Source organism: Schistocerca nitens, chromosome 4, assembly GCF_023898315.1.
Source record: "Schistocerca nitens isolate TAMUIC-IGC-003100 chromosome 4, iqSchNite1.1, whole genome shotgun sequence".
Taxonomy (NCBI): domain Eukaryota; kingdom Metazoa; phylum Arthropoda; class Insecta; order Orthoptera; family Acrididae; genus Schistocerca; species Schistocerca nitens.
This window is the reverse complement of record NC_064617.1, coordinates 313,888,987-313,912,744: the sequence shown is the minus strand read 5'-3', so window position 1 is coordinate 313,912,744 and position 23,758 is coordinate 313,888,987. Positions and strand designations below refer to the sequence as shown.

Below are 23,758 nucleotides of genomic sequence, written 5' to 3'. Positions count from 1 at the left end.
CCGGCAAGGGAACTTGCTGTTCCAACAGGACAATGCACGTCCGCATGTATCCCGTGCCACCCAACGTGCTCTAGAAGGTGTAAGTCAACTACCCTGGCCAGCAAGATCTCCGGATCTGTCCCCCATTGTGCATGTTTGGGACTGGATGAAGTGTCGTCTCACGCGATCTGCACGTCCAGCACGAACGCTGGTCCAACTGAGGCGCCAGGTGGAAATGGCATGGCAAGCCGTTCCACAGGACTACATCCAGCATCTCTACGATCGTCTCCATGGGAGAATAGCAGCCTGCATTGCTGCGAAAGGTGGATATACACTGTACTAGTGCCGACATTGTGCATGCTCTGTTGCCTGTGTCTATGTGCCTGTGGTTCTGTCAGTGTGATCATGTGATGTATCTGACCCCAGGAATGTGTCAATAAAGTTTCCCCTTCCTGGGACAATGAATTCACGGTGTTCTTATTTCAATTTCCAGGAGTGTATGTCGGCACGATTCTTTCATACTGACGGCATCTCAAGAAATTTTGTTATCTCCATTCACTAAACTATGATAATAGGTATACAGGGTGTTCCTGTAAGCGCAAAAATTTAACAGGACAGAGATAATCTGCCACTGGACAATTTGAGGTAGGTAATTGGGGTCGGAGAAGCCAGCTTAAGGATATATGGAAGTAAACTTCCCAACCGTTTTGTCTAGCAATTCAGTTTCGCAACTTATTTATAACATGCGCCCAATTTTACACGTACTGTGGTGTTTATTTACATGTACATTCTTTATTTCCTGCAAAGGAACGAGATGGAGGAGCCTGATTACTTGGAAGTCGTGATGCAGGTTTTCTTTGTTTTACTTGTCCATAAGGTGGCTATGTTGTATCGTATGTACTTTGTCCCATGACAGAATGTGCTATTAACGACAGACCAATTCATTACTCGGTGCTATTCGGAGACGTACAGTACAATACGATGGAGCAGTACCTGTAAAGTTTTGCAGAACTTACTGACATGGACGAAGTGTGTGGGGAAGTACGTTGAAATGCTCTCGCTGCTGATAGGCTGTACAGGGAACGATTTCGTGACAGGCGTCATCTGTGAAAAAGCGTGTTCATTTCTTTCGATCGACGAATGCAGGAGACTGGTTCATTTGAAAGAAGAAATGAGGGGTCTGGCAACATGAGGACCATGCGCACACCCGAATTTGAATGGGAGGTCATGGAACGTGTTGAAGCGGACCCCATTAAAGAAAATGTACACTGTGAGGGCAATGTCAGAATTCCCAGACTATTCAATAGGGGTCGACAAGAGGTTCTCGAACTTACACCACCTATAGGTCGAACAGCCCGTTTTTGAGTCAAAAATACCCTTTTTGAATCAGAAGAATTACCCTAAAAAATAGTACCATACGACATAAGCGTACGAAAATATGCGAAGTAGACTACTTTTCGTGTTGAACTGTCACTTATTTCAGATAGTGTTCTCATGGTAAATAAAGCAGCATTTTGTTTCAGAACAACATCCTGAACATAGGCTTTCTACAACAGCTTACTATCTATCCAAACGCCTAGGAACTTGAACTGTTCCGTCTCGCTTATAATATGCCCATTCTTCTTGAATTGTGAGTTAGAAACTGTAAAAACTGAGTCTTACTGTGATTTAGCATCGAATTATTTTCCACAAGCCACGAACTTATTTCATGAACTACATTATTTATTACTGTTTCAATATTACATACAAGATCCTTCACTACCTAGCTGGTGTCATCAGCAAACAGAAATACTTTTGAATCACCTTTAATACTAGAAGCCATATCATTTATATAAATAAGAAACAGCAGTGGCCCCAGCACCGACCCTCGGGAAACGCCCCACTTAACAGTGCCCCATTGGGACTGAACATCACTACCACTCTCAATATTGCGGAGAATTACCTTCTGCTTTCTGTTCTTAAAGTAAGAGGAGAACCAATTGTAAGCTACTCCCCTTACTCCATAATGGTCCAACATCTGCAGCAATATTTTGTGGTCAACACAGTCAAAAGCCTTCGTTAAATCAAATAAAACACCTAGCATTCTCAACCTTTTATTTAATCCGTCCAAACCCTCAGAGAGAAAAGAGAATATAGCATTTTCAGTTGTTAAACCATCTCTAAAACCAGACTCTACATTTGACAGCAAATTATGTCAATTTGAATGCTCCAGTAACCTTGTATATAGGTCTAAAATTGTCAACATTATCCCTGTCTCCCTTTTTATAAGTGGATTCACTACCAAGTACTTTAATCGGTCAGGAAACCGACCACTCCTAAAGGAAAAGTTACAGATATGGCTAAGTACTAGGCTAACATACATAGAACAATACTTCAGTATTCTGCTAGATACCCCATCATATCCATGAGAGTTCTTGGACTTTAGTGATTTAATTATTAACGCAATCTCCCTCTTGTCAGTATCATGGAGGAGCATTTCAGGTAACAGTCTAGGAACACTTTTTTCTAAGAACGCTATATGATTCCCTGTTGGGACTAGGTTTATATTTAGTGCACCTGCTATATTCGGAAAGTGATTATTGAATACTGTACATATACGTGACTTCTTAGTAACACGGACATTCCCACTACCCACTGATTCTATATCCTCGACCTGTCTCTGCAGACCAGCCATTTCCTTTACGACTGACCAAATGGTTTTTAATTTTATCCTGAGACTTAGCTATTCTATCTGCATACCACATACTTTTTGCCTTCCTAATAACATTTTAAGCACCTTAAAATACTGTTTGTAATGGGCTGCTGCATTTAGATTTTGACTGTTTCTAACGTTTTGATATAATTGCCACTTTGTTCTACAAGATATTCTTATCCCTCTAGTCAGCCACCCAGGATGCCTGTTTGTGCTAGTACCCTGTTTTGAACGTTCTAACTGAAAGAAACCTTCAAAGAGCACGAGAAAAGTCTTGAGGAAAGCATTATATTTACCGTCTACTGTATCAGCACTATAAACATCTTACCACTCTTGTTCCTTGATAAGGTTTACAAAGGTCTCTACAGCCACTGGATCGGCTTTCCTAAACAGTTGATAACTATATGTAACATGTGTTGCAGCACAAAAACCTTTTAGAGTTAAAATTTGTGCATCATGATCTGAAAGGCCATTCACCTTTTTGCTGACAGAATGCGCTTCCAGTAACGAGGATTGAACAAAAATGTTGTCTATGGTTGTTCTACTGTTCCCTTGCACTCTCGTCGGAAAGAATACGGTTTGCACGTCGTTCTATTCCTGACGTTGTAATGTATATATATATTAGCGACCCATGGAGGCTGTAAACAACACATAAAACTAACATTGTTCTGCAGTATATTAGGTAATGTATACACTAATACAGGCGGTGAACAAAAATACGGAAACACCAAAAACAGAAGAATTTACTCTGGCTGATAAGGTGTACGAAAACTGTTGATATTTAGAACAGCTTCCAGTATTCCTGTACGGTTTTCAACGGAATCCCATACAATTTTTTTTTTCTTCAGGGAAATAGTTGCAAATTCATGTAACGATTATGGACATGGATAGTGGTCACATTCTATCACATTTCATGTTGAACAACTTTAGCACTCATTGCTACTTATTTCACTATGATTATACGGAGGGTGGACAAAAATACTGAAGCAGCAAGAAACATTAGCACACCCAATACGGTGTAAGAAAACCGTTGGCATTCAAATGAGATTCCAGTCGTCTCAGATAAATGCAGGCCCTGTACGGTTTTCATCATCATCATTATCATCATCGTCTTCAAGGATTCAGCCTTTAGGCCTCTTCCACCTCAGAACTGTTATACCTGTAATAGGTTGAAGATTTAGTTCTTATCAAATATCGGTGTTTCTTTCATAGTACAACAATGAATATCGCGCTACAAAGTGGTAGAACTTCGTCTCTGATAATTCGATTCGTCGTAATAAATCAGCTGTTAGGGTTCAACATTCGCTGCTATACAACAGCTACTCTGTAGAGTTTAATTAATGTTTCTTTCCGCACGTTATGTTTTAATGTACGTTAGCCAGTTCCACAGATATGTCTTAATCTGTCCAATTTTTGCTCTACATCATTTGACTTGGAATATTTAAAACTGCACCCTAAATATTTCAACTCTCTTACTTCTTCAGTTTTTGTCTATGTATAATAATTTTGGCTCTTATGGGCTCCAGTCCTTGAGATCCCATCATTACTGTTTTATCTATCAATATTATCATTCCGTATTTGGCGGCAGTTTCACTCTATTTGTGTACTGAAATTTCAAACTTTTCCACAGATTCTCCTGTTATAATCTGACTGTCAACAAAAACATAGTCTTAAAATTAAAATTATCATTTATAATGTGTCAACCACTTACGAATGATATCCTCAATGTAAGCATAAAAAAGATCGGGGACAGTGGACAGACTTGTCTCAGTTCTTAATTTATATCTGCAGTTTCTTTCATATTCCTCACAGTACAGATTCTTATTATTTTTGTGTGCTGACTGACTTGCCATAATCAGATGTACTGGAACTCCCAATTTCTTAAATGATTCCCTTACAAGTTTCCGCATTATCTTCTCAAACTTCTTTTAATAATCAATAAAAACATAAAAGTTGGCAGCCCGAACTCCATTCTTTCCTCTGTTACTTGGGCTATAGTCGAAAGAGAATCAGGTCATGATCTTCCCTTTCTAACGCCATGTTGTGCCTCTAATGTACGTGCCTCCAGTATCCATACTAATCTCTTGTTTATAATTTTAGCACACAGATCACAGCTGCAATTTATTGAATTTATTCCTCAGTAATTTGCACATTGAGATTTACTGCCTTTCTTGTAAATAGGGCATATCAAAGTTTCATTCCATTCGTCCAGCACATGTCCACTCAGCCAGCAAACATTCATAAAATTAAAGAATTCATGCGTAAGTTGATCAGATGCATATTTAATCATCTCCATGTTTATATTGTGAGTGACAGGCACTTTCTTTTGTTTCTTTGATCACAAGGTCGTGCGGTAGCGTTCTCGCTTCCTACGCCCGGGTCCCCGGGTTCGATTCCCGGCGGGGTCAGGGATTTTCTCTGCCTCGTGATGGCTGGGTGTTGTGTGCTGTCCTTAGGTTAGTTAGGTTTAAGTAGTTCTAAGTTCTAGGGGACTGATGACCATAGATGTTAAGTCCCATAGTGCTCAGAGCCATTTGAACCATTTTGATCACAACTTTTTCTTCAACTGTTTTCAAATCTACATAGTTTCTGCTTTTGGTGTTTATATTTCAGATTCTTCTTCATTATCAGTCCATAAACATTTTAAGTACTTTAACCATTCCTTTTCGGATATTACATTTAACTGTAGAGTATCTTACTTATTCAAGTGCTTCGTAATGTTGTATGTATTGTTTTGTCTTTCACGAACTTCAGTGTTCTATTTCTCTCACACATTCATCGCAATTTTCGCGTTTAATTTTTCGTATTTCTTTCTTTAACAAAGAAGACTTATTTATTACTTTACTCATGTTGAGTTAACAGCGACGATCTGTAGTGTTTACTTAGAAGAAGAATTTCTTAGTCGAAATCCTCACAAAAAGCTATGTTATAGATTACCGGTTTCGGTAAAACTAAGTAATCATCTTCAGACCTATAATAAAATTAGAAGTCGTGCTACAAAGTGCTATACAAACAATGTAACGTTAACCCATAGAAGAACCAAATGACAATGTACCTTCATAGACGTTCTTATAAACATCTTACACCATCTACACACACAATCTTTCCATTGAATTTCTAGGTAAATAAAGCATTAGATGAGCGATGGGTTGGTTCATCAAAATTAAAATTCCTATGTGCATCACGATTCGCCGAAACATCACTCCCAAAACACGTCATTTGGCAGCATACGTCCGTATGCACAGTCTGTGATGCGGACTGTAATTGTTTTTTCGTTGCTATCCTACGTACTATTCATGGGCCTGGTACAGGTTATTGCACTGCCTAAATTTTTGGTGCACTAAGTATGAATGTTACACTATACTAGTGTAATTTTCAGATTGGTCGGTTAGCTTTAGATATAAGGCTTAACACGGCTGTATTTTGATTTTGATAGTTTACTGAACTTTATCAGCGTACAGTCTTACTTCAGTTTCTTATAAGAAGATTTAAAAGATTTTTCTTTTTCTTTTGTAACTATACTTGTCAATAAAGGTACTTGCAGTGTCAAAATGAGATAATGCAAGTATTGTAAATGTGGTGTATCAAGTTTGTTAGCAATATTCAAATATGCTTTATAAACATTTTAGAGAAGATTTTTATATATGCATATTTGGAATCAAGGTTGTTTTCAAATTAAATTACAAACAGGATCTATGTACTGCAGCGACACATGTTGTGCTTGTGTCAGTTCGTCTCATGAACTCGCTCTTGGCAGTTAATCCCGTAGCGCCCTGGTAGATATGACGTTTCATATTACGTGAGCGATGTTTTGGCGAATTGTGATATACCTGTACACAGTGATACACATTGTAAGTTTTTAATTTTTTACATTCTTTTATTCTCATTATTAGTTACTGATATGGTTTTTAGACAACTTTCCTTTTTGTCTTTTTTTCACTTGCTAACTTGGTCACTACAAATTATTACTCCCTTTTTAGAGTATTTCCGTTTCCTCATTCCTAAGGCTTCAGCGCATGCGTCCATTATAATTTTTTTAATAGTGGTCTATTTTGCATTTGTAGTTTCTTACTGGTTTGATTTGACATTACTCATTTAATCTCTTTTGGTACAGTAGTTTCATACTGTACGCTTGAAGTACGTGCATCTTAAGGGTTTTTAGATCCGACTTAGTGTTTATGCATGGTTTCTTGATATACAGGGTGAGTTACCTAACATTACCGCTGGATATACGAGGGCCGTTCAGAAAGTAACCTCCGGTTGATTTAAAAAAATACACCAAGTTAAATAAAAATATTTTAATATATACATCTTACAACTACATCTTTGCACTATTTTTCTACATAGTCTCCATAGCGATTGAGGCACTTATCGTATCTCTTCACAAGCTTTGAAATTCCTTCTGCATAAAAATCACCCGCTTGTGCCTGGAGCCAGCCTGTGACCGCATCTTTGAGCTCTTCGTCGTCATCAAACCGCTGTGACCCGAGCCATTTCTTCAAATGCATGAAGAGGTGATAATCACTTGGCGCCAGGTCTGGGCTGTAAGGTGGATGGTTGATAACGTCCCACTTGAAGGACTCAAGAAGGGCCGTTGTTCTGCGAGCAGAGTGAGGACGGGCGTTATCGTGCAAAAAAACGATACCGGAAGTCAGCATACCACGGCGTTTGTTCTGTATAGCCCGTCGTAACTTTTTTATTGTTTCACAGTACACGTCTTGATTAATGGTCGTACCACGTTCCATGAATTCAACCAACAACACCCCTTTGGCATCCCAAAACACCGTTGCCATCAGTTTTCTGGCAGAAAAATCTTGCGAGGCTTTTCTTGGTTTGGTAGGCGAATTTGAATGTGCCCACATCTTTGATTGTTCTTTTGTCTCAGGGTTCACGTACTTAATCCAGGTTTCGTCACCGGTCACGATTCTGTTTAACAATGGTTCTCCTTCGTCCTCATAACGTGACAGAAAGTCTAATGCAGAGGCCATTCTTTGAGTTTTGTGGTGGTCGGTAAGAATTTTGGGCACCCATCGTGCACAGAACTTACGGTAACCCAATCTTGCTGTCACTATCTCGTACAAGAGAGTCTTAGAAATCTGTGGAAAACCAGTAGACAACTCCGACATTGAGAAACGTCGATTTTCACGAACTTTTGCATCAACTGTCTGAACGAGTACGTCAGTCACCAATGATGGTCTACCACTCCTCTCTTCATCATGAACGTTATCTCGTCAACTTTTATTTATTCACGGACAACTCCTTCACTCATAACTCTTGGTCCGTACACGGCACAAAGCTCACGATGAATAGCTGCTGCAGAATATCCTTTGGCTGTAAAAAACCTTATGACAGCACGCACTTCACATTTGGCGGGGTTTTCTATTGCAGCACACATTTCAAACTGCCACAAAAACTAAACTAGCGCAGGTACAACGTTCACTCGACCACGACTTGATGCCGACTGACCTGTTGAGTGCGTGAACGCACAGATGGCGTCGCTACTCCCCCCACAACCCGCACTGTGACCAATCGGAGGTTACTTTCTGAACCGCCCTCGTATTTCGTAAACCACATCAAATACTGACGAATCGATTCCACAAGCCGAACGTGAGGATAGGGGCTAGTGTAATTGGTTAATACAAACCATAAAAAAATGCACGGAAGTATGTTCTTTAACACAAACCTACGTTTTTTTAAAGGGAACCCCATTAGTTTTGTTAGCACATCTGAACATATAAACAAATACATAATCAGTGCCGTTTGTTGCATTGTAAAATGATAATTACATCCGGAGATATTGTAACCTAAAGTTGACGCTTGAGTACCACTCCTCCGCTGCTCGATCGTGCGTATCGGAGAGCACCGAATTACGTAGGGATCCAAAGGGAATGGTGATGGACCTTAGGTACAGAAGAGACTGGAACAGCACACACCTTCTCTCCAATGCAGGCCATAAAGCAGCTGCATTATTAAGAGATGGGAACTGTGGTGACCAGGGGACATCTACATACTCACAAAACCAGTCCTGGATAACGCAAGTTTTCGTACGGGGAACATGTCTTCTTGCAATACGCATCGCCATTGAGAACAAACGTTGTATTATGGGATGGACCTGGTCATCCAAAATAATCACATAGACCTTGGCAGTAATGCGACCTTGCAGAGTAACCATAGGGTGCAAGAAATACCAGGATATGGCTGGCGAGGTCATCACCAGACCCGCTCCATGTTTCGCTCTCGGCGGAAACGAATGAGAAATAAGACTCATCCCACCTGATGACTCTCTTCCATTGCTCCGAAGGCCATGTTTTGTTGTTTAGGGGTGACGTTTTCCTGTCACTGGCATTTGCGACACTGATGAGTGATTTTGGAATTGCAGCTCGTCCTGTAATTCCTGCTTATGGTGGTCCCTTTGTATTGTTTTGGTGCTGACTGGGTTCGCGAGTGCAACACTCAGTTCTGCAGTGACTTTTTCAGCTGCCGTCCTCTTATTTTTCGTCACAATCCTCTTCAGAGATCATCTGTTACGATCAGTCAACATGCACGATCATCAAATAGTGCTTTTCTGATTTCTCTGGATCCGCTATAAATCTTAAACTGGGGCCTCTTGATATTCGAGGGTTGTCCAGAAAGTAAGTTCCGATCGCTCGCGAAATGGACACCACAGTAAGTTCCGATCCCTCGCGAAATGGACACCACAGTGAAAACCCAATGAAGCTTTGCACAGATGTGTTGGGTAGTGTCTCTAGTATGACCGTAGATCGCATCAAGACGCTCTTTTCAGTTGTGAGCGCACTGTGAGCGAGTGAAGGTGCCAAGAACAACGATGTCACCAGCCAAGTAGGAGGCCCCGCTGAGAGGCTTCGCCTTAATGAACGCAGCCCACCTAACACTGCTACCACACACTTCCTGCTTCATGGCTATTCTCAGTCGCACTCTGCAGGGGCAGTGAAGACGCTCCTGCAGCCTTTCCGATGGGAAGTGTTCGATTACCCACAACACAGCCCTAATTGACTCGTCCTGAGTATCATCTCTGCTTACATGGAACGATAGATACGAAGGCAACACTTGGGCACAGGCTACGCGGTATAGACCAGCGTAGAGAATTATCGGAAAGCAGAGTCGGCTGCCATCTATGACGATGGTGTTGGAACTTGGTATGACGCTTCGAAAATGTCTAAGTCGTAGCGGCGGCTATGTAGAGGTATCTGGAAAGTGTAGCTAACTCTTTCAAATAAAATGTTTCTGATTTTCGCTGTGGTTTCCATTTAGCGGCCGATCGGAACTAACTTTCTGGACAACCCTCATATCAAACACTTCGCTATCTTGGTTATGGAAGAATCAACCTTCGGAGCACCAGTAATTCGCCCACGTTCGAAATCACCTAGCTCCAACAAAATGCACTCACAACTAAACAGGACACTTTTTTGAGCACGATTGACGCTTGCAACGTATTGACGACATTCCACAGGTGCCGTTCGTGGTCAAATACAACAGCGTACATTGCAATCGTGGCTAGCATCTGCATTTATGTTGAAGCATACATTTCTCGGGGTATTTTCACATATTTCTCCTCAACCTGTGTATTTGTCATATGGGTATTTTAGATTAGATATGTAAGATCAACCTCAGCATGTCTTTTACTTGTTTTCATAGTTATGAACATATCTGAAGTTTGAACGAAACCTACAATAACTGTAAAGACAAATGGAACAAGATACTGCAACAGAAATATAAGAATAACTGCATTGTATAACAGCGTGGTTGCATTCCCATTCTTAACAACTGTTCCCGTTGTCTGCTGTGGCGCGTGCCCCCGGATTCCAACCGCGTGCTGATGTAGTCGACGCCGTAGAACTGCTACTGCCACAGCCCTCGCGGCAGAGTAGAGACACGATTCGATATATCGTCAGTCCCCGTAGATTAACGGGAGGAAAAAAAAAACCTGAAAAACTTCCGAAAAGGCGTTCCTCGCGTAGTCGTATCTCAATTACAAGCCCGTCGCGATTCCACTTATGCGAACTCGTATAATTGATGCTTTTCATTATTAATATTGTATTGCTCATTGCCTGGATTTGCAGTAGTTATTAATTCTTCTCTCGTTCGCATAGCACACACCACTGATTGCGAGGAAATATTTTAGTTAACATTTTTTTTTTTACGCTGTTGTCTCGTTGCTATGGAATTATTGTGCTGGTATGGCCGGTATTACACTGTCAAATTTCTTTGTCCAATATCTTTGTCAAAGATATTTGATAGTGTAATAGGGACTTTGTCAAATGTCGTCAAATATTTGATCAAATCTAGGGCCGCGCTGTATATTTGATCAAAGAAACCGCTTGTCTTCTGTTCACTGCAATGTGACATGTTACCACATGGAGCGCTAGCATCGCTGCAGCGTTCTGTCGCCTGTAGTGTTTTTATAAAGCCGCGTACACACTGAGACTGAAACATGTTTTCAAAACATGTTTCCGGTAGCTTGATGTGGACACCATTTGGAAACATGTTTCGAAACATGTTTCGAAACACAGAAACATCTATCCGTAGCAGTGTCGCTACAGATCAAAGGAAACAATGTTTCCGGCTAGCTACCACTTGTCACCGCTGCACGGCGCTAGCGTATGTGTGTGTGTGTCGTCAACTTTTTAGCGGTGTTCTGTTTACGGTCGTTTTCGTTTTCGCTTTGTTTTTGTAGAATAATGGAGTGGTCAAGGCAACAAATTGTCGATTTAATTGCAATGTACCAGGGGGAGGATTGTTTATGGAACGTCCGGAGCAAGGATTACAAAAATACCGTTAAAAAACACGATGCACTTGCAAAAATTGCAGCAGCTTTTGGCACGGACAAGGGAAGTGTTGAGAAGAAAATACGATCGCTCGTGGTTGGGTACAGGCGCGAGAAAAGAAAATTTATTGCCAGCAGACCATCTGGTAGTGGTGCAGACACTGCGTATGACTCGAACTGGTTCGGCTATCGGCTACTGCAGTTCTTGGACGATGTACATGAGGCAAAGGAGACAACAGATACTGTGGAAAATGAGGTACGAAAATTATGCTTGTTTGTCTTTATTTGTATTTTATAGTACACGGTCACATTCACCCATAGTTATTTTGCCTCGGTACACTTCTTTGTGGGCTTAAAAAATAATTAGCGAATTCATCTCGAATTTGTTTATTCGTGGAAGCAGCTTTCCTTGGTATGTTCTGTGCTGAAATGAAAACTGATGCAGTGTCATCTCGTCTCCATGTGCCTGGAATCATTTCATCTGTTTGTAAATCGTAGGAATCGAAGCTTCCATGTGGGGTGTACTGGTTCCTTGCCGCAGCATTCCGCCTTAAAAAATTGTGGAGACATACAGCTGTAAGTGTGACAGTTCTTGCCTTTTCCGGTTGTAGCAACATAGGTTTTCTAAACACACGAAAAACTGAAGCCATAATGCCGAAAGTGTTCTCAACAACCATTCTGGCCCTTGAAAGTCTGTAATTAAAAACTCTCTCTTTTGAACCTTTAACCTGTTTTCCCGGCTAGGGTTTCATAATGTTTTCCTGTAAGGGAAAAGCATCGTCTGCTACAAAAACATATGGTAGGGCCTTGGTGCCACCTGGTAAGCATTCGGCATGTGGCAAGTTAAGTTTCTTTTTGTTAATTAACTCATTTATGCTCGCGTTTTTGAACACACCACCATCTGATATTCTGCCTTGGCAGCCGATATCTGCGTACAAAAAGTTGTAGCTGGCATCGACGACAGCAAGCAACACAATGCTGAATGAACCTTTATAATTATAATATTCACTTCCACTACCAACAGGGCACTGTAGCACGATATGTTTTCCGTCAATTGCTCCGACACAATGGGGGAACTGAAGAATCTGTGAGAATAAACATGCTGTTTCACTCCAGTCGTTTTCAGTCGCAGGTATCTGAAAGAAAGAAATTTGATTTTCAGGTTTTGGTACATTCGCCAGAGGGCACAAATGAGGATGAAGAGGTTGCAGCTGGACCTTCCAGTCCTCCACCACCAAAAATCAGAAGGATGATGGGCGAGAAAAAAGACATGCAGCAACCCTTCAAGATTGCGTCTCAATTGCTAGCTAAAGTGCTGCAAAAACAAGAAGACAAGGACGATGAATGCAGTGCGTATGGACAGTATGTGGCCTCAGTTTTAAGGAAATTGCCCGAGTTACAACGAGCAAAAACAATGGCTTTGCTTAATAATGTACTAATGAAACAACATGTAGCGTATTTAGAAAGTGAGCAGTCGAAAAGGGGTATGAATGCAGCAGGGCCATCATCATCAAGTAACAATTCCCCTGTTACATTTACAAGCTATGTAGACAGTGACAACGCAGTTGCAGAAGTTGTGTTTGACGATTTATGTAACGTAATTGAGAAATAATAACACTTCAAAAATGTGCTTATTTAACGATGTTTTTCATTTACTTACCTTTACATAATCCTTCAGTACTTCCACCAGAGCTCCACATACTTCGGGTACTATTTTAGATATTGCTTGTTTCGAAATGCGAAATAAATACGCAAGGCTCTGAAATGAATCTCCTGTTGCCAGGAAACGAAGAGTAACTGCAAGCCTTTGGTTGACTGAAATAGCTTTCCTGAAATTGAAACAAATGGTGATATCATATTTGCCAGATATTCAAAATCGGTAGGTGAGATCCGAGTGAAGTTGCGGAAGCCAGAGCCGTCTTCCATACTCAGCTCACTTAGCAGGTTATTTCCGCCAGTCCTTGTATAGAATGTTTTTCTCCACCAACGACGAGGACGCCTTTCATTTTGTTTGTGTAAACCTTCTAGCATTAATAATGCAGCTCCACATATCATTATTGTTTCTTCGACACCAGACATAACGCAGCAGCAGACGATACGAACACAAGGGGCACTGCAGACGGCGTGAACACACGAGAAATGTTTGCCGCCAGTGTGGACGGAAACAGAGACCAGAAACAAAGTCGGAAACAATTGCGAAACATCGCAGAAAACAATGTTTCCGGCAGAAACATGTTTCCAGTGGCAGTGTGTACGCGGCTTAAACATTGCCGGTAAATACAATTGGTGTGTGCCGACAACTACAAAATTAATAGAGATGTCTGAAGCTGATGAGGCGCTTTACAACGTGAGGCACCCTGAATACAAAAATAGATTAAGAAGATTGGAGACCTAACCTGACCTAACCTAACCTAACATAACCCTCTCCTGTAGCAAGGAATCGGAGTGTTATAGTGAGCCTGTCTTCTGAAGATGTAGCAGTTCTTAAGTGAATATTGTGCTTTGTGATATGAGGATACACTTCATTGAGCACATACAGAAATGTATGCTCATCCATTCTTAAGTAATTGATGTACGACTTGACGTCTTCCACTGTAAGCTTACGTAACAAGTTTTGTTGAATGCTTTTATCGTGTCGTCGTAAAACCCACGGCTTCACACAGATTAGATTAGTTTTTCGTTCCATAGATCCGTGCTGAGGAGATCCTCGTGGATGTGGAACATGTCGATTTTTTTTAAGCTGAAATAACAATACTAATAGTATGAATAAATACAATACATCATTTGTTTCTATTAAAAATTTCGCCAATGGAGTAGAAGGAGTTGGCCAGTAGTAAGTCTTTCAGGCTCCTTTTAAACTGATCTTTATTTCTAACAAATTTTTTTGTTTCCTGGCAAATTATTGAAGATGAGTGTTCCTGAGTAGTGGACCCCTTTTTGAACTAAAGTAAGTGCTTTTAAGTCCTTGTGCAGATCATTTTTGTTACTGGTATTGTATGTATGAACTGAGTTGTTTGTTGGAAAAAGAGATATATTATTTACGACAAATTTTATTAAGAAGTAAATATACTGAGAGGCAGTAGTGAGTATACCCAGTTCTTTGAAGAGGTTTCTGCAGGAGGTCCGTGAATTTACTCCACAAATAATACGTATTACACGCTTTTGGACCTTGATAACTTTTGTTTGACTTCAAGATTTACCCCAAAATATTATCCCATATGGCATTATGGAATGAAAGTATGCAAGCTTTTTCATTTTTATGTTGCCTATGTCTGCTAACACTCGAATTGCAAATACAGATTTGTTAAGGCCTTTCTGCAGTTCTGTGGTATGCTCCTCCCAACTGAATTTATTATCAAGTTGTAATCGCAGGACTTTTAAGACTGTCAACCTCGTATGTATGGTTCCATTTTTTCCCTCCACTTCTTTTCCGCATGTGCACACAATGCAATTGGAGTACGTAGAACTGCTGCGGTTAATAACAAGTTGTTGTCAGCCATCTTGAACTTTGACGAAAAATTTGATGACAGTGTAATACACCTTGTAGCGCTACGTCAAAGATCTTTGTCAAATATATTGGACGGAATATTGGATCACAACTTTGATCAAATCTTTGACAAAGAAATTTGATAGTGTAATACCGGCCTATGCAGCGAGATCCAGAGATACTTTTTGATTCAGTCTTGTAAGATTGTGTCGTAATACGAAAATATTTTGAAGTTCACATCTCAACTAATGACGTGAATATCTGCACTTCAATGAAATAGTGTTTCATGAGTAGTCGTTGATTTAGTCATTTATCAAACTATTTAATGATGTAGTCCACACCGGGTATTTAACTGGTAACGAACAGTTTATTGTTATTTTATCACTAAACACTTATAACTTCCGCACCACACGCACACGGAATAGTGTAGTTAAGTCAGTCCGATTGTGTTATAGTTTCTTGGCAATTACCACAACTCAACACTTTAGCGTAATTGTTTTATCTTTATAATGTCGTGTCCTTGGGTCCTACTCAAGACTAATTGCGTGCATTCTTTCATAGAATGTTCACTTCTCCTTAAGGTATTAGATTTCAATTAACCCGTAGTGCACGGTTAAATGAGTCTATCTGTTCCTGTCTCAGTTCATAAAATCAGTTTCTTAAGCCGTGAATCCCGTCACGCAACAAACACTTCTAAACTCGAAAACAATCTCGTCACGATTCGCAATCTCAATAATTCAGTTCAGAACTGCTCTCGTATGTCTGTACTGGATGAGTTCTAGCAAGCGACTTCTTCTGTGGAAGAGCATTGTAGGAGCATTGAATTTCTTCGATGCGCTTACAACTCTCTTCCACATAAAAGTTATCTCTGATGATATTACTTTGGACTTTTGAGATATTAATTTCACATTTGTCACATGGATATTTGTCCATTGCTGAAATTCGATGTTTCTACTTTCTCTTTCGCTAACAAATATGGTCAGTGGTGTACAATGTAGTTGTTGACAAAACTCTTTCGTGTTAGCTCATCGGCAAAGATGTCGTAACTGCCAAGATAACTCTCCCTACTTCATGTTCCTTCTTAATTGACTTTAAGGTGGTCGTTGGGGCGTTACACTGTCAACAATCACCACCACACTCGTTGTTAAACACTGAAGTTGTTTCGAGTAACCTCGGCTGCAATAACTCCTGCAATATGAAATGTGTTTTAGACCCTGAAATCGTGTGATTGGGCAGCATGAAATACATTTACTAATTTAAACATGCAGGCTTTTGCTCTATCGTCAGCGAATACATAAATATTTTTACTTTCCCTTTTCAGCCGGTCCTGACAAAGATGAATTTTGTTTATTTCATTAATCGGTGGTCATCTGATTAGCAGGCGGAATATGTCTTTGTCACTACGCAACGAGAACCAATAAATCGCTGAGAGCTTGGAACAGGATCGTCATAAATCGTTATTACCTCCCAAATTTCTGCGAGTTTCGGATATAAAGCAGCGGGCGCTACAATTACAACTCAGGTCTGAGTTCGGGACGTGGGGCGGACGCAGCAGGTAATTTGGTGTTGACGTGTGCCGATAAAAGCCCTAATTACTTCCCCGTGGCGTCAAACTGGACGTCAATGATTGCCGCGCGCTGCTGAAAGTTTTACGAGCTCGCTACAACAGCTTTGGACATGAAACGGAATTATCTGCCGTCGACAAAAAATTGTTACTGCGAACAGTTTTGGTTCCGATGGCGAATTCATGCAGCCGACAGTACGGTTTTCATGACCCTTGCGCTCGCTAGGAATCCCCGAGGCTGCAGTATGATTGTTTTACATCCGTGCAACATTCATGCCTTTGGTTTAATGAAGCGTGCCCACGGCATTAGTTAATTAAGCGAATCGCAGACTCGTGAATGAAGCTGAAATGACTGTAGAACAAGCGAACACGCCAGATAAATGTCCCGATATAACAATTGTGCACTTATTACCCTAAGGTGTACAGCGTTACGCACAAATAACGGTAGGAGCAACGCTCTGCGAAACATCTAAAGGAACATAATGGATAATTTTATTTTAAAGTACAAAATCACGATTGCAAGATCTGTTGGCGTGTGCCATCAGAAAATCGCATAGCGCTAAACTGGAAAATGCTGTGATCCGTTGGAGATTATCAGGTACCGCTGCAATCAAACGAAGCAAAACTTTCGTGGTTTACGCACTGTTAAGGAATGTAAGGAAGAAACTGAAAAAGGTAATTAGTGCTGGAGAAGCTAGTACTGCTGAAGAAAGGCAGAGGTAGAAGTAATGTGAATATCTCCAACTTCTACATGAGTAAGTAAAATACAAGAATGCACAGGATCTCAGCTGGTACTGTTCCGTGCGTCAGTGTAACGAAGCGGACGAATACTCTGTAACACAGCATACACTATAGAATGTAGGATAAAAAAGATTTATTAAGTAACAGTGGTGTTAACAAAACCACTTGTAATGACTGCAACAAACCGCATATTTGTCAGAAAGGCACGGTTATAACAACTAGGCTGATTTAACTCTAACGCAGCTAGATTCCACCTGGGCGAAACATGAGTTGAAAGGAGGACACAGATGCCAGGTACACACAGAAGTACTACGTATAGCCAACAAAGAAAGAAAACTAAGTCTGTTAGAAGCAGTTGATTCAGACAGACATTTAGTTCACAATCTCAGCTGGTTCGAAGTGATCAGTGACACCTGAGTACATCATGCAAATTATCAGCCGCACACCGGCAAACACTCACAATGACACATACTGTTACACAAAATTAAAGCACAGTACAACTTCATTTCCCTACCTTGCTTTCCCACAAGCTTCAAAAATATAACTTTTAATACTTTAATATTGCGCATTTTCACTGTGTACTGTGTTTACTATTTATCATTGCAATAAACATGTAATTTACAACGTAAAACATGAAACTTCCTGGCAGATTAAAACTGTGTGCCGGGCCGAGACTCGAACTCGGGACTGCCTTTCGTGGGCAAGTGCTCTACCAAGAGGTACCGGCAGAATTGAAGGGGTGAGGAGGGAGCAGGGGAGTCATGAGTCATATTTGGGTAGCTGAGCGGAAGAGCACATGCCCGCGAAAGGCAAAAGTCCCTAGTTCGAGTATCGGCCCGGCATACAGTTTTAATCTGCCAGTAAGTTTCATATCAGCGCACACTCCGCTGCAGAGTGAAATTCTTGTTTTGTAAACGTAAAATATGATTATTGCACAGTATAACTTACTATTGCTCAATTAGATAGTTATTAGCCAACGTCACGACCTCGCAATGGTATCATAATCATATAACCTGTAATACTGTAATTTTAATTACGGTGTATTTTACTGGTCATTACCTAAAATTTAATTTGCCATGTTAAAAAATATGCTTGTTGCACAACATAGATGAAGAGTGCTCAGTTTAAATTTCCCAGCCAACGTCAAGCCCTCACGCCGCGCGGGATTAGCAGTGCGGTCCAGGGCACTGCAGTGATGGACTGTGCAGCTTGTCCCGGCGCATGTTCGAGTCCTCCCTCGGGCATGGGTGTGTGTGTTTGTCCTTAGGATAATTTAGGTTAAGTAGTGTGTAAGCTTAGGGACTGATGACCTTAGCAACTAAGTCCCATAAGATTTCACACACATTTGAAGATTTCGTCAAGCCCTCACAGACTTTAGCATTATAACTATTTGACCTTTAATATTGTGTATTGCTTAAGGTTGTCCATTGTGTAAAGTGTAAGCTCAACGTTCGGAAAGGAGTGAGCCGTGGCGGCTTTAATTTTGGAGGCAATGGCACTCAGCTGGCGCCACTAACTACTTGGGCGGCCGATATCGGTCCTGATCATATGTCGGATGCGAGGGTCTTTGGTCGAGGCGTGTGTGGTTGGATTTTGGCGGGTCTTGGTACCGACAGTTAGCTGGAATTTGTTGGCTTTGGGGGACTCCTGCTCTCCGGTACGGGCCTCGAGAGGCCGTGAGTGGTTAAATTGGCCGGAGGCAAATTTTGTAGGCTGGATTAAGGATTGATAGCGGCCAGCTGCAGGAAAAGCAGCGGATGCCGCTTTCAACCTGGTCAGCAAGTTCCGGGCAAATTCTGCAAGCTTAAATTTTACGGCACATCGTAGACGGCCTGTACGGATTGGAGGCAATAACACCCCTGCTTGGGATCCTGGAAGTCACGGCTTCTTCACACCTGAGTGGAGTTAAATGTTGTTTTTTATTGTTACTGGATATTGTAATGCCACCTCTGTGTTAATGTTGAATTAGACCTGTCATATTAACGCTACTCGCAGTGGTTGTGTGGGTGGTCATCGGTCAGTGTATCTGATAACGGTTTGCTGTTCGAGGCCATTTTCCTTGCAAGTGTACGAGGATTCTCTGTTGTAAACTGAATTGATGAAACTGAATTTGCAACATAGTCTGTGTCGAAGGCAAGGGACCTTTTGTAGATGAGTATGTCCTAGTAACTGGACTTGCAAGTGTTGGTATATCACCTTGTTAATTTTCAAGTAATGTTATGAGTGTTAAGCTCGTAACTTGTAATTGTGGTCATTTATGGAGTAAGTTAATATTGCCTACATCCTAGACACTCCCGTTTGTAGCCTTTCTTGAGCAGACTACTCTTCCCTTCTGATTCGTGTTGGAAGGGTAGTTGTGGTAGCGGACGACACCTTCCTGTTTCCTGGGGCCACAACAGAGATGTATTTTCTATCTGCTGCGCCGACACCCGTCATCGCACAACGTCTAAGTTGGTCCACAATCAGGCGCCTCCAGCAGTCGCCTCGTGTTGGCTAAAGTTAAGCAAATCTGATCGTTTGATACGTGCCACGGCGAAGCGTCGCCATTTAATTCCGGAACTCTTGACCTATTCAGTATTGTGACTTCGGCCAGCACATAAGCTTGAAAGCGTGTTCTGCATTTCCAGAGTTCTTTGCCGCTATATTTGCTCTTTAACCACTTGTTTAAACCTTGCACCCTTAATGCCGGTTCTGGAGCGTATTAAGTTCTAAAGCCCTTTACTTATGAGTATGAACTGTCGAGTTCTTCGTTTTTTTATCCAGTCATTAACTAACTCCATTCATTGTGAAACTTGCCTGATGGTTGCCTGTTGGCTATGATAGCCGCCTGCTGTAAATGCCACTTTTTCTTGTATTTTTGGAGCCTACATATTTCTTTAAGGGTCATTGTTAATATGTCTGCTGTCGTGTACCAGCTAGGAGCCACATTTAAATTGAATGCTTTTCCATCTAATTTTCTGCTTTGGGGGGATTTTATATTTGTTTAAGGATCATTGTCAATGTTTCTGCTGGGGTGTACCAGCTGCAGCTCACATTTAAATCATATGCCTTTCCGGAGTTCTTTGTATTTTGAAGGGGGGGTTGTATTTTATTACTTAAGGGATTTTATTAAGGTTATAAATTGTTAATAGCTTTCCACCAGCCATACTTTGTCTAGCATTTACTGTTTTAGCAAAGCCAGGGAATTGTTAGTGCATTTAGTGGCACTAATTTGTAATTTATCTTATTGGTAAACACAGTTTGTTTGAACCAGTGTGCAGTCACGTCTGGTTGGTGTGACTTCTTACCTGCGTTTTCTCGCTCGTGTATATTCTTTTTTATTCCTTCTATACGGAATGAGTTTTTCGATGAAAAAATCGATTTTTGGGTAAATGCATTTTCGAAAAATTTAGACACTCTCGTTTAATACCATGTATAAAATATTTGGATGACGTGAATAGAACTATTTTAACTAATTTTTTTAAATAATTTCGACACACGGTGTTCCGCACCTTGTATATGAGACGCGAAATATACCTGATATAGACAGCCTTGCCAGAGATATAATTGAGCACAAGAGAGTTAGCTTTTCTGTCGGCTATATTGCTAGACAGTCGACAATAGATTCTGCACCATTTATATTGTTTCCTTTGTGAGTACATCCATGTCATTGTTGTGAAAGTCGTATGTGGAGAAGTCATTGAGTTTTCTTTCCTTCAACATGCCAAGACCTAGTCTGAAGGTATTTAGAAAGCGTGTACATTGGCGCAAGAAAGTAAAGTGTACTAAAAATTCGTCTGATTCATCTTCATCAGTATCTGATGTCCCAGTAGCGACTAACCTCAACTCTGGTAGTGATACATTGAGTGATGCTGCTGCCACTACACCGGAAAGTGCTTCAAGAAGAAAACTAGCTGGAATTGAAGAAAAATACAAGACACTAAATTCTGGGACTACAAAATATGAGGTAATTAACGCCTCTTTATTATCAGGAGTTTTGGAGAACAATGTGTGCTGCAAACAATGTGGAAAATGTGGTGTTTCATTGAAAACAAACTTACATGTTGGACTTGCTTGTGAATTAGAGTTGATGTGCAGATATTGCAAACACAGTGTTACTTTCTTCAATTCCTCACATCTTACTGCAAATACAGGTAAACTATACGATACAAACATTAGACTGGTTTATGGATTACGGTGTATAGGAAAGGGCAGGGCTGCAGGTGCCAAGTTGTGTGGTGTGATGAACCTCCCTCCTCCACCTTCAAAATTTAACAAACACATAATTGCAATAGGCTCTGCTGTAGAAGATGTGGCACAGGAAAACATGAAAGATGCTGTTGAGGAAGCAGTTGTTGAAAATAATAATAGCAGAGGCTTGTCCATAGCTTTTGATGGAAACTGGCAGAAAAGAGGCCACACATCTCTGAAAGGTGTAGTAACAGCTACAAGTGTGGACACTGGTAAGGTAGTTGATGTGGCAATACTTTCCAAGCATTGCAGATGCAAGGAGAAAATGAAAACAAAACATGAAGAGGAGTGCATGGCAAATTACTATGGGTCAAGTGATGGTATGGAAGTTGCTGGTATAAGAAGTATTTATCAACGCTCAGTAAAATGGTACAACGTTAGATACGTAAATTATCTTGGAGATGGTGACTCAAAGGCTTTCAAAGAAATTGAGGAACTGAGACCCTATGGTAACGATGAGAAAATTTCCAAACTGGAGCGTGTTGGCCATGTTCAGAAAAGGATGGGATCAAGACTTCGACGGCTCAAGGCTAGCATGAAAGGCAAGAAATTGAGCGATGGAAAAACTTTAGATGGGAAAAATAGACTGACAGATGCTACAATAGATCATATTCAGAAGTGATATGGTCTAGCAATAAGACAGAATACAGCAGATGCCGAATTAATGAGAAGAGCAGTCTGGGGTCTGTTTTTTCATACAGCTCCAAACAATGAGAATCCCCAACATGGGCTATGTCCAAAAGGAGACGATAGTTGGTGCAAGTACAACAGAGACAAGGTAACTAAGAAACAATACAATCACCCTCATCACCTGCCACCTGCCATAATGGATGAAATAAAACCAATATTCCGAGACCTCGCAGATATTAGTCTACTAAAGAAATGTCTTCATGGCCGGACTCAAAATCCAAATGAGTGTGTGAACCATGTGATATGGAATAGACTACCTAAAACTGTGTTTGTCGGTATAAACACACTTTGGCGTTTATGATGTTGTTTCATCATTCAATCAGGGCAATATAACAAAGTGCAAAGTTCTGCAGAAGTTGGGGATCTGTGTAGGACTACGAACTGCCGCAGCTGTGCTTTGTTTGGACAAGGAACGGCTCAGGTCTTCAGATAATGCCATAAAAGTATATTCAAAGATGGCTAGACAGCATAGCAGAGCCATCAAGAGGAAGCTGTTGGACGATTCTGATGATACAAGCTATGGAGCAGGCTTGTACTGAAGTAAAAACTTGGAAGCTAATTTCCCATAACTTTAGTTTTTTTTTGTGTATAAGGTACATTTTCTCAGGGCCTATTTATAGTAGAAAGATGAAATCTTCTGCAGTTGTTCCTTAAGACCTTCTAATATATCTGAATTAAAAGATATGTGGAATTATTTTGTATTAATGGCTGTAAATTGTAAAATACTTGTTAAAATGTATAACTTTTTTAACATTTCCAAAAAATAAAATATATGAAAAACTATACATTATTTTTTCAAAATTAATAATTCAGCATAAAAGCAGAACATATCTCTGTGTTTTGTGAAAAAATCAAGAGTATCGTCCAAATAACAAACGAGAAAATGTTCCTAACTTTTAGCTCAATTTAACATTGTAAGCATAGGGCGTTCCGTATACCCCTAATGGTATAGATTGTAAAGATTCTATTGACTTGATCCTGTACAATTTTTTTAAATTATTGAGCGCCTTCTTATTCTTTTGACCAGGTATAAATTTGTAATTACAGTACTTGTTGTTAAGCAATAAAGTTTATTTCATGAAACAACGAATCTCGAAATATGTGGGCTCAACTTCTATGTGCTTCCTTTAAAATTATGCCAATCCTTGTTGTGAGGTATCAACAAGTTTGTTGCATAACACTCTAGGCAAGTGGAATGCATCTTTGCTTATAATATTTCATTACCTAAGAAGTAGTGAGCCTTTCAGACGCCAGTCGGGTGTTTCTTGAAGGCGGCCCAGTAAGCCGTAAACTAATTTGAAATAAACAAAAATAAGTAGAAAAAAGACACCGTACATATTATTCAACCTTAACGTGGAATTGTTCTACCAAGTAGTAACGGAAGAATCTATAAACAACTGATATACAATTATCAACAAGATTTCTCCTCGTAACCTCATCTCAAAAAATGTTCAAATGTGTGTGAAATCTTATGGGACTTAACTGATAAGGTCATTAGGCCCTAAGCTTACACACTACTAAACCTAAATTATCATAAGGACAAACACACATACACCGATGCCCGACGGAGGACTCGACCCTCCGCCGGGA

General features: G+C 40.5%; 1 protein-coding gene across 1 annotated transcript in view; it reads left to right on the top strand.

Annotated features, from left to right (window-relative positions):
• The window catches only part of LOC126252272 (uncharacterized), a 53,762-nt gene that overhangs the window by 26,571 nt on the left and 3,433 nt on the right, over nt 1-23,758 (top strand). The window contains exons 2-3 of the mRNA XM_049953144.1: nt 11,367-11,712; nt 12,619-12,818. Of these exons, the coding sequence (XP_049809101.1) occupies nt 11,367-11,712; nt 12,619-12,818 (546 nt within the window). The remainder of the gene's footprint in view (nt 1-11,366; nt 11,713-12,618; nt 12,819-23,758) is intronic.